Source organism: Mercurialis annua, linkage group LG3, assembly GCF_937616625.2.
Source record: "Mercurialis annua linkage group LG3, ddMerAnnu1.2, whole genome shotgun sequence".
Lineage (NCBI taxonomy): Eukaryota > Viridiplantae > Streptophyta > Magnoliopsida > Malpighiales > Euphorbiaceae > Mercurialis > Mercurialis annua.
Window position 1 is genome coordinate 26,999,646 of NC_065572.1, and position 15,004 is coordinate 27,014,649.

General features: G+C 39.7%; 1 protein-coding gene across 1 annotated transcript; it reads right to left on the bottom strand.

The window, feature by feature from the left end:
* Nucleotides 1-11,194: 11,194 nt before the first annotated feature.
* Nucleotides 11,195-13,131, bottom strand: LOC126672459 (uncharacterized). The gene is made up of 2 exons (XM_050366408.1): nt 12,272-13,131; nt 11,195-12,191 (listed from the first exon to the last, which is right to left on the bottom strand). The coding sequence occupies exons 1-2, from the start codon at nt 13,129-13,131 to the stop codon at nt 11,195-11,197; spliced, it is 1,857 nt and encodes a 618-aa protein (XP_050222365.1).
* Nucleotides 13,132-15,004: the final 1,873 nt, after the last annotated feature.

Genomic DNA, 15,004 nt, shown 5'->3' on the forward strand with positions numbered 1-15,004 from the left:
ATTTTGACAGTTTTTAGTGAAAAATCGCAAAATTCACTTTTAACACGTAAAATTGCCAAAAATCACATTTAAGGCAAACACATACCAAATCACATTTTCACACGTATAAATTCATCACGTGAATTTATTCACTATTTTCGAGGTCCTAATCAATAAAAATTGGACACTAGCGAAAATAAACGCTAATAATTCTACGGGGTATTACATTCACCCCTCCTTATAAGAAATTCGTCCTCGAATTTCAAAACAAATTATTACCTTGAGCAAACAAGTGGGGATATCGTTTCCGCATATCCGCCTCTGTTTCCCACGTACATTCCTCAATTGTACGGCTCCTCCAGAGCACTTTTACCATAGGTATCTCCTTACTACGGAGTTTCCTAATCTGGGTATCGACAATTTCTACAGGTTCCTCCTGATAAGATAGTTCCTCGTCTATCTCAACCTCTTGAGGCTGAATAATTCTATCAGGGTCAGGAATATACTTCCTAAGCATCGACACGTGAAACACTGGATGTACCTGCGACATCTCAGACGGTAATGCTAACTTATAAGCTACCGCTCCTATTCGCTCAATAACCTCGTAAGGTCCTGCATATCTCGGCGTTAGCTTTCCTTTCTTTCCAAATCGGATTACACCTTTCATAGGTGATATTTTAAGAAATACAAAATCTCTGACTTGAAATTCTATATCCTTTCTCCTCACATCAGCACAGCTCTTTTGCCGACTAAATGCAGTTTCTAAACGTTGCTTAATCAACGGCACTTTCTCAGACGTAATCTGTGCTATTTCAGCTCCTGTTAACTTTCTTTCTCCAACTTCCTCCCAACAAATTGGAGATGTACACTTACGTCCATACAACGCCTCATACGGTGCCATTTCGATACTGGAATGATAACTATTGTTATATGAAAACTCTACTAACGGTAGATACTCATCCCAATGGCCTCCGAAATCTAAAATGCACATTCTTAGCATATCCTCCAAAGTCTGGATAGTCCTTTCAGACTGTCCATCCGTTTGGGGATGAAACGCTGTACTGAAATCTAAACGCGTTCCTAAAGCCTCTTGCAGACTTTGCCAAAATCGGGATGTAAAAACCGATCCTCGATCTGACACAATTGACACAGGAACTCCATGTAAACTGACTACCTTGTCAATATAAATCTGTGCCAACTTCGCTGCCGTATAGGTAACCTTGATCGGAATGAAATGAGCCGACTTTGTCATTCGATCAACGATAACCCATATCGAATCAAAACCACGTTGCGACTTAGGCAATCCAACGACAAAATCCATGGTTATTCTTTCCCATTTCCATTCTGGTATTGGTAATTGTTGCAAAAATCCAAATGGTCTCTGATGTTCCAACTTCACCTGTTGGCATATCGGACACTTCGCAACAAATTCCGCTATATCTCTTTTCATACCATACCACCAATACATCTCCTTAACATCGTGATACATCTTGGTAGAACCAGGATGAACACTATACTTAGATCCATGTGCCTCCATCATAATCCTCTGTTTCAATTTCTCTACATTTGGTACACATACCCTTGTACCAAATTTCAAAATACCACCTTTCAAATTATACTCAGAGTTCATTCCCTTTTGAACTTCTGCAATAACATGCTTTAGTTGAGGATCAGTTGTCTGAAGTTCCTTAATCTGATCATTCAATGTAGGTTTAATCGTCATTTGAGCTAACAAACTCCCCAAATACGAAACCTCTAATTGAACTCTTTGATCAAACAACGAATGCACTTCTCTAATCATTGGTCTCTTCTCAACTAAAGTAACATGAGCTAAACTTCCTGCTGATTTTCTGCTCAACGCATCAGCCACTAAATTAGCTTTGCCAGGATGATACTGTATCGTACAGTCATAATCCTTTAGTAACTCCACCCATCTCCTCTGTCTGAGATTTAACTCTCTCTGATCAAATATATATTTCAGACTCTTGTGATCAGTGAATATTTCGCATTTTGCTCCATATAGATAATTTCTCCAAATCTTTAATGCGAAAATCACTGCTGCTAATTCTAGATCATGGGTTGGATAATTAACTTCATGCTTTTTCAACTGGCGAGAAGCATAAGCTATAACTCGTCCATGTTGCATCAGTACACATCCTAACCCGATCCTAGAAGCATCACAATAGACTGTAAGTCCATCACTACCTTCTGGTAATGCCAGAACTGGAGCTGTTGTCAAACACTCCTTCAGCTTCTGGAAACTCACTTCACATTGATCATTCCAAATGAACTTCGCGTTCTTCTGAGTTAGCTTAGTTAATGATGTAGACAACTTAGAAAAGTCTTGCACAAACCGTCTATAATAACCAGCTAAACCCAAGAAACTACGAATTTCAGTTACTGAACTTGGCCTTTTCCAATTCATCACAGCTTCAATCTTTTTAGGATCCACCTTAATCCCACTCTGAGATACTACATGTCCCAAAAATGCTACTTCTTCTAACCAAAATTCACACTTCGAGAATTTAGCATAAAGCTGATGATCTCTCAAAGTTTGTAACACTATCCTTAAGTGTTGCGCATGCTCCTCCTCTGTGCGCGAATAAATCAAGATATCATCTATGAACACTATCATGAATTGATCTAGAAACGGTTTAAAAATCCGATTCATCAAATCCATGAAAGCCGCTGGTGCATTTGTCAATCCAAATGACATCACCAAAAATTCATAATGACCGTATCTTGTTCTGAATACAGTCTTTGGAATATCATCATTTCTGATCTTCAACTGATGATAACCAGACCTCAGATCAATCTTCGAAAAGTACCTCGCTCCTTGCAATTGATCGAATAAATCGTCAATTCTGGGTAAAGGATACTTATTCTTGATTGTGACCTTATTGAGTTGTCTGTAGTCTATACAGAGTCTCATAGATCCATCCTTCTTCTTTACAAACAACACAGGTGCTCCCCAAGGCGAGACACTTGGTCGTATAAATTCACGATCAATCAATTCTTCTAATTGATCCTTCAACTCCTTTAGTTCTGCTGGTGCCATACGATACGGAGGTATCGATATTGGACTTGTACCACGAACTAGATCAATACAGAATTCAATCTCTCGATCTGGTGGTAATCCAGGTAATTCTTCTGGAAACACATCAGAATACTCCGACACTATTGGTACATCACTCACACTTCCCACTTCCTTCTGAACATCTCGTACCAGAGCTAAAAATCCTTGACATCCTTTACTTAACATCTTTCTCGCTTTCAAAGCCGAGACTAAACTCTTTGGGGTCTCTAACTTCTCTCCCCGAATAGAGATAAGTTCAGTTCCAGGTGCATGGAACGTCACTATCTTCTCTCTACAATCCACATTCGCATAATGTTGCGACAACCAATCCATTCCTAGGATGACGTCGAATTCTAAGACATTAAGCAATAACAAATCCGCAAGCAATTCTCGCTCTCCAATTAACACAGGACACGACGGATACATTACAGTAACGTCTATGCTTTCGCCTACAGGTGTAGCTACTAACAATGGGTTTTGCAAAATCACAGGTTGAATTCCTAATTTTAATGCAAAACTCGACGATACAAATGAATGCGTAGCACCGGGATCAAATAAAATTGATGCATCATAGATATTGAAAATATACCTTGCACTACCGCATTCGACGCATTCGCCTCCTGAGGATTGATCGCAAAAACTCTAGCCTGCCCTCCGCTAGCAGTTGCTCCAGATCCTCGTCCGCCTGTGGTCCTTCCTCCACCACGATTACCAAAACCATATCCTCTTCCACGTTGTCCATTTAACACACTCTGGTTCTGTGCCTGCCCAGACACTGCAGGATATACAGGTCTAGGTTGTTGAAACACTGGTTGAACAACACTAGCACTTGAACCTTGTGGTCCAGACATAGGACATTCTCTAGAGTAATGACCTTGTTGTCCACACGTGTAACATCCTCTAGTTGCCCAATAGCATGCTCCAAAATGCTTCTTCCCACAAGTTGGACATAGTGGTACCGTTCCTCCTGAACTTCGTCCACTAGAACTTGATCCAGAGGTACTAAACCTCCTATCTCTTCTGTTCTTCTTAAACCCCTTACGATATGGTCCAGTGAACCTATTCGTATTAGAACTCGCCGTTCCTTCTCTCACTTGCTCACCAGGAACACTGATCCTTCCAAATTGGATCAAAGTAGTTTCCATTTGGCGTGCACTATCGATGATTTGAACCAGATCCTTCCTAACATCAGATAGCAATCCAATATATTCGGGTCCTAGCCCCTTAATGAACCTTAAATTCACCCTATCTCTATCCAACATCAGATCAGGTGGGAATCGACTCAATCTTGTGAACTCCGTCACATACTCCTGCACCGTCTTTCCTATCTTATTCAAATTCAACAGTTTCTCTCGATAATTCTCCGTTACTGAAAACGGCAGAAAGAAATTCTTAAATCTAGTGACAAATTCATTCCAAGTCATCTCTCCCATACTTGGTTGAATATGCCTTTGAAACCAATCCTTCGCAGATCCTTTTACTGACATCTCCACCATCAGTATAGACTGTCTTTCACTAGCATTAAGACGTCTAGCGTTCATTTCTACTTCCTCTAAGAAATCTAATGCATCGTTCGATCCATCAAACTTCATGGGCTTGAGCCTCATGTAAGCCATAACGAGATCACGATCAACATTAGCACCAACTCTCTGCTGTTGATAATCTAACTGCTCTCTGTGCATATTTTCCACTTCCGCTTGATTTGTTTGCATGGCTGCTATGCCAGCTAAAAATTGTTCGAAATCAAAGCCCGAAATATTAAAATTAGGCCCACGGCCTCTACCACGACCTCGACCACGTCCACGTCCACGACCACGACCTTCGCCTGCTACGGGTATCGCATCGTTATGAACGGACTCCTCATCATGAACATTCTCCTCTTGAATGTTTTCCTCATGCTGATCAGCCATTCTGATCAAAGCACATCATCTATTAAGAATCTATCTAAGCGTTCTAATCGTATACTATCAGGCTCTACTTACTCCTAACAAGCATACAGACTCAATCCTAAAGCACAGCTGGGAATATATAAAAACAAATGATGACTTAACAAATGACATGACCGGAAATTTATATGTTGCAGTAGACTCTATACCAATTTCTTAGGTACACGTTCCATACGGTATTTAACAATGATACCACCTTTACTATCAACCACTTTTCGACTATCACTCAGTCAGTGGAAATGATACTAACTTTCGTTACTCCTTTCACATATTAGTAATGGTTTAAGACTATAAACCATCACTATGATATCAAACTCAACAATGGCCCACTTTTTGACCATTGCTCTGATACCACCTTTGTCACGACCCGATCCTCGGCGTCGAGACCGGCGCTAGGGAATGGGAGTGGTTGCTCCGAAACCCGTAGCAAGCCTTAAAAATACATTAAAAATCACTTAAAAAATTTCGCGGAATTCAAATCATTTTCGAACATTTTAAAATCGCAGTTTAAAACGTTCTATTAAAAATTACCATTTAAAACATGCACATAATTTTTCTCTTAAATTATTGCATTATAGTTTTCAAAACCATTTCACTATGGTTTATCATGCATCTCATTATGCATACCATCTTACTACGGTAATTACTGCATTTCACTATGCAGGCCATTTCATTATGGACTTAACCGCAATTCATTATGCAGACCATTTCATTATGGATTTAACTGCATTCCATTATGCAGATGCGCTCGCTGCATTTTGTACTCGTGCAGTCGCTCGGACTTTCGCACAGCATTCACATATTACATATTATCAGAGTTTAAGCGTTATAATAAAATATAAAGCATAAATAAGTCCAACGACTACTAAGGTATCACCGTTCATTATTCTAGCTACTGCAACTCTAGACACATAAAGGAAAGTCATTCTCACTTTATTCAAGCCAGGGATTTCCGGAACAAGAAATTGGAAATCCACACGTCAAACTACTCGCCTGTAAAAAATATTAAATTCAACGGGGTCAGTTATAAAACTGGTGAATGCGTACAACATGTACTAATAAACATTAATATGAAAGCAATGCATTCCAGATTACCGATTCATATGAAACCCTAAACCATGATTCATGTTCCTATATACTTTCAAAACAGGAAACATAAATATTCCACATCATTTCATCATATTCGGGTTAACCTTTTCATGGCCGTATTTATTCATTTCTTTTTGTACTCTAGCCCGTCAAATCTGATCATTCATCTTTTACGTATGTGAAGGTCTTTAGACTCTTTCACCATACAACAGATTTCGGCAGTACATATATACCGTCGCCATTTCACTTTTTATTAAAAGGTTCAACCTCTCAGATCTCGGCAGTTTCTCTTTACTGCCTTTGGTCGTCTATATTCCGTTGCCTCTGAAGATCTGTTCACACAGAGTCTAGGCCGTCGCCTGACTTTCCAGGCCGTCGCCAGGATTCACACAGTACATTCACATGCAACCCATTCTAAATGCAATACCGGTGATCACACAACACTATTGCCGCCCAATAGTAAGCATGTTTCAATGAATCTAAATCGGTTTCAATACTATGTAGAATAGTTTATGCGATTTAAATTCAAAATAAAATAAAGCATTTGCAAATCATGTAAAGCAGTTCGCAATATTTTTAATACTAATATTTAGCAGTATAAGTTGTAAACACACTCACAGTACTCGCTTATTCCAATTATAAAAATATCACCCGTCGAAATATTAAAACCTTCGCTCGCCGGTTTCCGCGACAAGACTCGCTGGATCTAATTTAGAGATTAAACATTAATAAATGTAATAACTCTAAATTCTAGGATAAACTCTAGACCGACTCAACCATATAAACCACATAATCACAAATCAAATTTGATTCCGACTATCTCTTTCCGCGTCATCGTATTTCAATACGATACACCACATAGTTTATTTAATTCATAAATAAACATAGAATTATAATTCCATATAATTCTAACACATATTCAATTAACATAGTTTTCTAAAAATTTCCTTTTTTAGAAAATCTCAACAAACATATCACAATTCAAAAATATCCAAAAATATTTTTCCGTAAAATATTTTTGACCCGGGGCTCGGCCCCCCCTTATTTTCTGCCCAGAAATTAAAATGACAGTTTTACCCTTTTTAACAATTTTAACCGAATTAACAATTATCAAAATTTAAACCCGGTTACTAAATCACTAAAAATTCACCATTAAATATTTATTTATCATCATTCAAACATTTAGATCAACCTTAAACAAACTCATTTCCAGAAATTTAAAATCATTAGATTTACCCACATTTAAGCATTTTTTTGAGTTTTAAACTATTAAAAATCGAATTTCAAACCTTTAAATTAACACCCGAATTAATTAACATTTTTAATCCACAAAAATCTCACTTTAAAGCATATTTAATACTCATCAAATAGATCAGCCCAGAAATTAAAATAAATAATTTAATTTTTACGGAAAAATTATTTAAAACCGAAACCCATTAAAACAATTACTAAAACTAATTAACTAACCATCAAACAACAATTTTAAACCATCCTAAACATGTTTCTAAACCTCAACCAACATCAGCAAATAAAAGTATGGTTTTGAGCTTGAGATTTCACCTTGATTCAACATGCAAACACACATACACGATCTATGCAATATTCCCGACAATTTTCGTTAACAAAATTTTGAGAGAAAATCAAAGAGTAAATTTTTGTGTTTTGTTCTTGAATGGTTCGGCACCCACACTCAAATGGGGAAGATGATTAAGAAACTTGGGCATCAAGTTTAGCTTAAGAAAATATCTAGATATTTAGATAGCTATTTCAATTATTTACAAGTTTGCCATTAGAGGCATTCTTGTAATTAAATCAAACTCTAGGGGAAAAATAAATTCAACTTTATCAAATATTCAAAACATTAAATCATATCATATGGGCTGAGTTTAAAATATTTTTGGGCCTTTAAAAATATTTAAAATAATTATTTTGACGGTTTTTAGTGAAAAATCGCAAAATTCACTTTTAACACGTAAAATTGCCAAAAATCACATTTAAGGCAAACACATACCAAATCACATTTTCACACGTATAAATTCATCACGTGAATTTATTCACTATTTTCGAGGTCTTAATCAATAAAAATTGGACACTAGCGAAAATAAACGCTAATAATTCTACGGGGTATTACATTTAACCCCAATCGCCAAGCTTGTTTTTGGTTTTTATTTTTTGTTTGTCTTTGTTTTTGCCTTTGTCGGTTATTTTCCCACTATCTTTGTTTTATTCTTGTCCTTTGTTTGTTGATCGGTTTTTAATTTCATATGCAGCGATGGATATGGCTGCCTTTGCTGCTGGGAGGCGGGCTCGGCCTAGTTAGGGACAAACGTCCCAAACCGTGGATGCATCTCAACCGAAGATGCCTGATGTCCTAAAGGTTCCTGGTTTTGTGCCAAGTAAGAATGCTGGCTCGGATAATGTGCCTCCCCCTGCCGAGAAGAAAAGAAAGAGGGGGAAGACTACGGGCAAGAAACCTTTTGAGCCTTGTGCTGATCAGTTATCTGCCGAGATTGATGCTTTTGATGATCCGGCTGGCGAGGAAAACCGACCAGAGCCTGTGGTGTTGGCCCTGAATGCTTGTTTGGGTGTTGCTGGTGCTGATGCCGAAGTAGGGTCTGTTCCTATTGCGGTTGACGGCGCATCTCGGGCTCGGAAGGGAAAGAATAAGGTTGGGGATTCCTCCGATGTTCCGGTTGATGTTGGTGCCGAGATTTCGTTGACTCCCTCAACCATGGATCGGTTTTTAAAGAGGAAGACGTCGGATGATTCTGTGGAAAATTATCCGACCGCGCTCTTCATAGCCCGACTCTGCTCCTTACCCAAGGATGTGGATAGCTTGAAAATAACTCACCCTCAGGATTTCATTGACGGAGGTTGCTCTTTGGCTTTCCAGGTATTTATTGTTATGTTGTATATGTGTGTGTTATTTTTACATGTATGTATATACATATTTTTTTGTTTTATATGAGCCTTACTTCGGGGTATTTTTGTTAGTTGATCAATCATTTGCTAGGGGCCCGCTCGGTCCAGGATGATTTGGTGAATCAAGCATCTGCTGATCGGGAGAAAGCCGAAGCTGCTGCTACTGCTTTGGAATCAGAGCAGCTTGCTCGGGCGAATGTTCAGTCGGTGCTTGATAATCATATCAAAGAGTATAATGCTCAGATTGCCGAGCTGAAGAAGGAAGTTGCTGCTTTGACTGAGACCCGGGTTGAGGTTAAACGAAAACACGCGCTGGATCTTATAAAACAGAGGGAGCAGCATGATGCGCTTCTAGCTGAGCAGAAAAAGTTAGCTTCGGAGGAGCTTGAGAAGGCCGTGAAGGTCGCTCGTACCGAAGTTACTGCTGAATTCGGTCAATTGACTGATCTTCTGGAGGACAACTTGAGAGATAGAGAGTGGGTCCTCTGTTGCTGCCTAATGCTGATCCGGAGTGTCTCTATCTCGACGTGGTCGCTATGTATGAGGTGCTGATGCAAAAGAAGGCCGAGGTGTCTGATGCTGCTACTGAAATGGCGGCCATGCTAAGCAAGGAGTTTGATCGGATAGATCAGGAAAATGCCCAAGTTGTTAGCGATCAGAGGACCGATCTTCATGTTGTTCCTCCGGTGCCCGGTCAGCTTAATGTGAGTCATTATGAAGAAGCTGGATTGAGCGAGGGTGGTGGTTCTATGTCGGGGAATGGTTTGAATTTGCCCGATGATGTTTCCCGGGCTGTAATAGATTAGAAACTGTACTTTCTTCTTTCCTATCTTTGTGTGCGGATTTTTGTCTGGTGATATATATATCAGTTTTTATTCTGTTTTTCCTGTTTAGTATTTATCTTTATTTTTGTATGTGTATCTTTGTCTTCGATGTTTGTTTAAAAATGTGAATATTGTTTATGGGATATTTAATCTTTATGCTCGGTTTTTTGTTCTTTTAGTTCGGACAAAACTATTGATTTAAATCGTTTTAAGCTATGCCTTAGTTCGGATAAAGCAATTGCTTTTTCGTTTTAAGCTATGGCTTAGTTCGGATAAAGCAATTGCTTTTTCGTTTTAAGCTATGGCTTAGTTCGGGTAAAGCAATTGCTTTTTCCTTTTAAGCTATGGCTTAGTTCGGGTAAAGCAATTGTTTTAAATCGTCTTAAGCTATGGCTTATTTCGGGCAAAGCAATTGCTTTTAGTCATCTTAAGCTATGGCTTAGTTCTGGCAAAGCAATTGCTTTTAGTTTTCAGGCTATATTTTTGGCACACTTTGTTTTTTCTTTTATTGATAGGGGAAAAACTTGCATTTTTGCCTACAACCGACCTTGACCAAAATGCAAGTGAAAAAATCCCCGACTGACTCGATTAACCTGAATGTTGTCTACTGATAGAATCTTGTAAGAACCCTGGCATTCCAGGTTCTTGGCAGGTCTCAGCCTGACAGATATGTTAAATAATAGGCTCCTCCTTTCCCTACTTTCTTTACTTGGTAAGGTCCTTCCCAGTTTTCTCCGAGTTTGGATACTCCTGCGTTACCTCTTGCTATGTCGGCTCTTCGTAGTACTAAGTCTCCGACTTCAAACGTTAGGGGTTTGACCCTCTTGTTGTGATATGTTTCTATGTGTAGCAAGGCTTGCTCTCTTCTTTCTTCTAGCAAGTCGAGGCAGAGTCTAGTGCTTTCTTCATTTTGTTCCTAATCAAAATATTTGACTCTGATGGTGGGCATACCTATCTCTACTAGTACCATTGCCTCGCACCCGTAGGTTAGGCTATATGGGGTCCTTCCTGTGCTAGCTTTTGGCGTGGTTCTATATGACCATAGGACACTGTGTAGCTCATCGGCCCATCGACCTTTTGCCTCGTCTAGCCGCTTTTTTAAACCATTGACAATGGTTTGGTTGGTTACTTCGGTCATCCCGTTGCTCTGTGGGTGGGTGACCGATGTGAACCTTAGATCATTTCCTTTTTCAGTGCAGAATTCTCTGAAGTTTTTGTTGTCGAATTGATTTTCGTTGTCGGTTATGATGTTTTTTGGGATTCCGAAACGACAGATGATTTCTCTTCGGACAAAGCTTCGCACTCGTGCTTCCATTATAGTGGATACAGCTTCGGCTTCTACCCACTTTGAGAAATGGTCAACTGCTACAATTATGAATTTTCTCTGCCCACTTGCCGTTGGAAAAGGTCCAACGATGTCTATTCCCCACATGCTGAATGGCCAAGGACTTATTATTGGATTTTGTTCGGTCGTTGGTTGATATGTGTACATTTTGGTGGTACTGACATTTCTCACATTTTTGTACCAGGTTTGATGCGTCTTGTGCCAGTGTCGGCCAGTAGTAACCTTGTAAGACGGCTTTACGACAGAGTGCCAGGTGTGAGATGTGGCTTCCACATACACCTTCGTGTATCTCGGCTAAGAAATATTTCCCTTCCTCCACCGTGAGGCATCTGGACCAGGGGTGTGAGAATGATTTTCTGTACAGAGTCCCGTCTCGGTATGAGAAGTGTGGTGCTCGGTGTTTTACTTTCTTTGCTTCTTTGTTATCTTCGGGCAGGCTCCCGTTTTCAATGTATGAGATGATGTGTTCTATCCACTGGTTCAATGGGTTGATGAGGAATGTTGCTTCGGGATTCTGGATACTGCTGAAATTTTGAACCGAGCACGGTATGGCCGACATTGTTTCTTTGACTGCTCCGGCTTTTGCCAATGTATCTGCTTCTGTGTTTTCCTCTCTGGGTATTTGTTCTAACTCCCATTTTCCACCCTCTTCGATAATTTTTGCGAGCAGCTCTTTCACTCGGTCTACGTATTTTTTCATCTCTGGATCTTTTACCTCGTATAAACCAAGTACCTGGTTAACCACCAGCTGAGAGTAACTCTGAATTTTGATGTACTCGGTCTTGACTACCGGTTCCATCCTTAATCCATTTATCAAAGCTTCGTATCCCGCTGCATTGTTGGTTGTTGGAAAATTTAGATGGATCGAGTTTTGCATTTTGATCTTATGTGGTCCTCTTAGTATCATGCCCGCTCCTGCTCCGCTCATGTTTGATGCTCCGTCTACTTTAGCGTTCAGCTGACTAGGCCCTTGTCTACCTCGGTAGGTTGATCGTGTGTTGTTGTTTCTGCTACAAAGTCGGCTAAGATTTAAGCTTTCATTGCTGTTCTCGGTTCGTATTTGATGTCGTATGATCCTATCATGACTGACCAGTTGATTAGTCGTCCTGATGTTTCTGGTCTTGCGAGCGCTTTTCTCAGAGGTTGGTTTGTTCGGACTATTCCTGTGTGAGCCTGAAAATATCTTTTTAGTTTTTCAACTGTTAAGACCAATGCTAATGCAAATTTCTCGATTTTGCTATATCCGCGCTCGGGTCCTTTCAACACCTTGCTCGTGTAGTATACCGGCTTTTGCTCGGATGCCTCTTCCTTTACTAGTACCGATGCCACTGTTTCATCAGTGACACTTAGATATAGGTATAGCACTTCTCCGGTTTCAGGTCTTCCGAGTAGTGGTGGTGAACTCAGGAATTTCTTGAGCTCTTCAAAAGATTGTTCGCATTCTTCGGTCCACTCGAATTTTTTCACATTTCTTAATGTTTTGAAGAACGGGAGACATCTTTTGGCCGAGTTAGACACGAATCGACCGAGAGCCGTGACTCTACCGTTTAGCTTTTGAACTTCTTTAGCTGATTTTGGCGCCTTCATTTCCAAAATTGCTTTTGTTTTCTCCGGGTTTACTTTAATGCCTTTTTGAGAGATGAGGTAACCGAGGAATTTTCCTGTTGGGACTTCGAATGCGCATTTGTCCGGATTTAGCTTGAGTTTGTATTTTTTAAGATTGGTGAAGACTTCTTTTAGGTCTTTCGCATGATCTTCTACCTTTTTGGACTTGACGATGATGTTGTCGACATAAACTTCCATGTTACGACCGATCTGGTCTTTGAATACGAAGTTCATTAGCCGCTGATAAGTTGCCCCTGCATTTTTTAATCTGAATGGCATTTGTTTGTAACAGTATGTGCCGCTGTCGGTTACAAAGCTTGTTTTCTCTTCATCATCTTTGTGCATTGTGATCTGGTGATATCCTTGGGCCGCGTCTATAAATGAGTAGATTTCGTAACCGCTGGTTGAATCGACCAGTTGGTCAATGTTTGGCAAGGGGTAGCTGTCCTTGGGGCATGCTCAGTTCAGATCTGTGAAGTCTATGCACAATCTCCATTTCCCATTTGGCTTTTTTATGAGTACGACATTTGACAGCCATTCCGGGTAATACACTCTTCTGATAAAACCTGCTGCTAATAATTTGTCTACTTCGGCTCTGATGGCGATTTGTCTATCTACTGCGAAGGCTCTTTTCTTTTGTTTGACTGGCTTGTGCTTTGGATCAACATTTAGTTTATGTGATATTATTGCCGGGTCGACCCCTTCTATCTCGCCTGGGGTGTTAACAAATTCGACCTCGTTCCTGATTAGCATGTCGGTTATCTTCTGTTTTATCGGTTTAGGCAGTGTTGCGCCTATTTGGACCGATCTTGGTGTTATTCCTGTCAGATTAACCCTTTCTAACTTTCCATGCGGTTCCAGCTTGCCTTCATCCGAGTCTGGTATCTCCATTGTTTCAATAGCCAAGGTTTCTGATACTCCTTTCATTGATATCAAGTAGCATTGTTTGGCTATATCTTGCCTTCCTTTGACCGTTACCACTCCTTCTTAGGTTAGTATTTTCATACACAAGTATTTGATGCATGTGACAGCCCCGGTGTTGTATAACATTGGTCTGCCGAGTATGACGTTGTAAGCAAGTGGCATGTCGACAACCATAAATAGTGTTTTGAATTTCTTTGTGATGCTGATCAGGCCTCCTTTTGGCGAGCCATTTTCTTTCCCTAATTCCACCGTCAGTTCCGCAACCCCTTCTCCTTGTACCGGTGTTCCTCCTAGGCCGACTAGGGGAGTTTTGACTGGTTGCAGTCTGACTCTGTTGGGGTTTAATATTTTCAGGTGCTTAGCGTCTGGACCTAGTTAGAAGTCTTTTTTGAGATCCGGAAGTCAGCAGTCCATGTATAGTTCTTGACTTCCGTAGAGCTGCAATAGTGGTCCTGTGTCGACAGAGTTGTAGCCTTGACAGCAGTATATTTTGATTTATGTTTTACTTGTTGTCTTTGTTTCTATCTTTTTGTAGGCTACGTATGTTAGGTTTTGTTGACGGCACCAGATGCCGGTGATATGTTTTGATACATAATATGTATATAATCCCGTGAGGCCAGTTTGTACAGGGTATAGTAACTAGAGCCCACGTGGATATTAGAAAGTGTAGCGTAAGTATTTGTATATATGTCTTGCTTCCGTTGATGTATATGTGTTTCCTTATTTAAGAAAAGGTTTCAGTTAATTTAGGCTTGCTACGGGTTTCAGAGCTACCACTCCCATTCCCTAGCGCCGGTTGCGGCTCAATATTTTGGGCCGTGACACATTTTGCTTAAATTGCTAAAAATGTGAAACACTTGAATTTATTTCGTAAAGTTTGTAAATGTTTGGCTTAAATCGCTAAAAAGGTGAAACGTTTGAATTTGTTTCGTAATGTTTTAAACGTTTGGCTTAAATCGCTAAAATGGGAAAACGTTTGGATTTGTTTCGTAATGTTTGTAAACGTTTGGCTTAAATTGCTAAAAAGGGAAAAGTTTTGTTTTGAAAGGTTATGAAACAAAACCAAACGTTTAAAACGTTACGAAACAAATCCAAACGTTTCACATTTTTGGCGATTTAAGCCGTAACGTTTATAAACGTTTTTCTTAAATCGCTAAAAAGGTGAAACATTTGGATTTGTTCCATAGCGTTTGTAAACATTTGGACTTGTTTCATAACGTTTGCAAACGTTTGGCTTAATTTGCTAAAAAGGGAAAACGTTTGGTTTTGTTTCGTAACGTTTGTAAACGTTTAG

Excerpts from the sequence above, each read along its gene's own strand:
- LOC126672459 (XM_050366408.1), bottom strand. The coding sequence starts at position 13,131 with ATGCACAAAGATGATGAAGAGAAAACAAGCTTTGTAACCGACAGCGGC. Across the intron at positions 12,192-12,271 it reads TCAGGACGACTAATCAACTG|CAGAAACAACAACACACGAT; the intron begins GTCAGTCATGAT and ends CCGACTTTGTAG.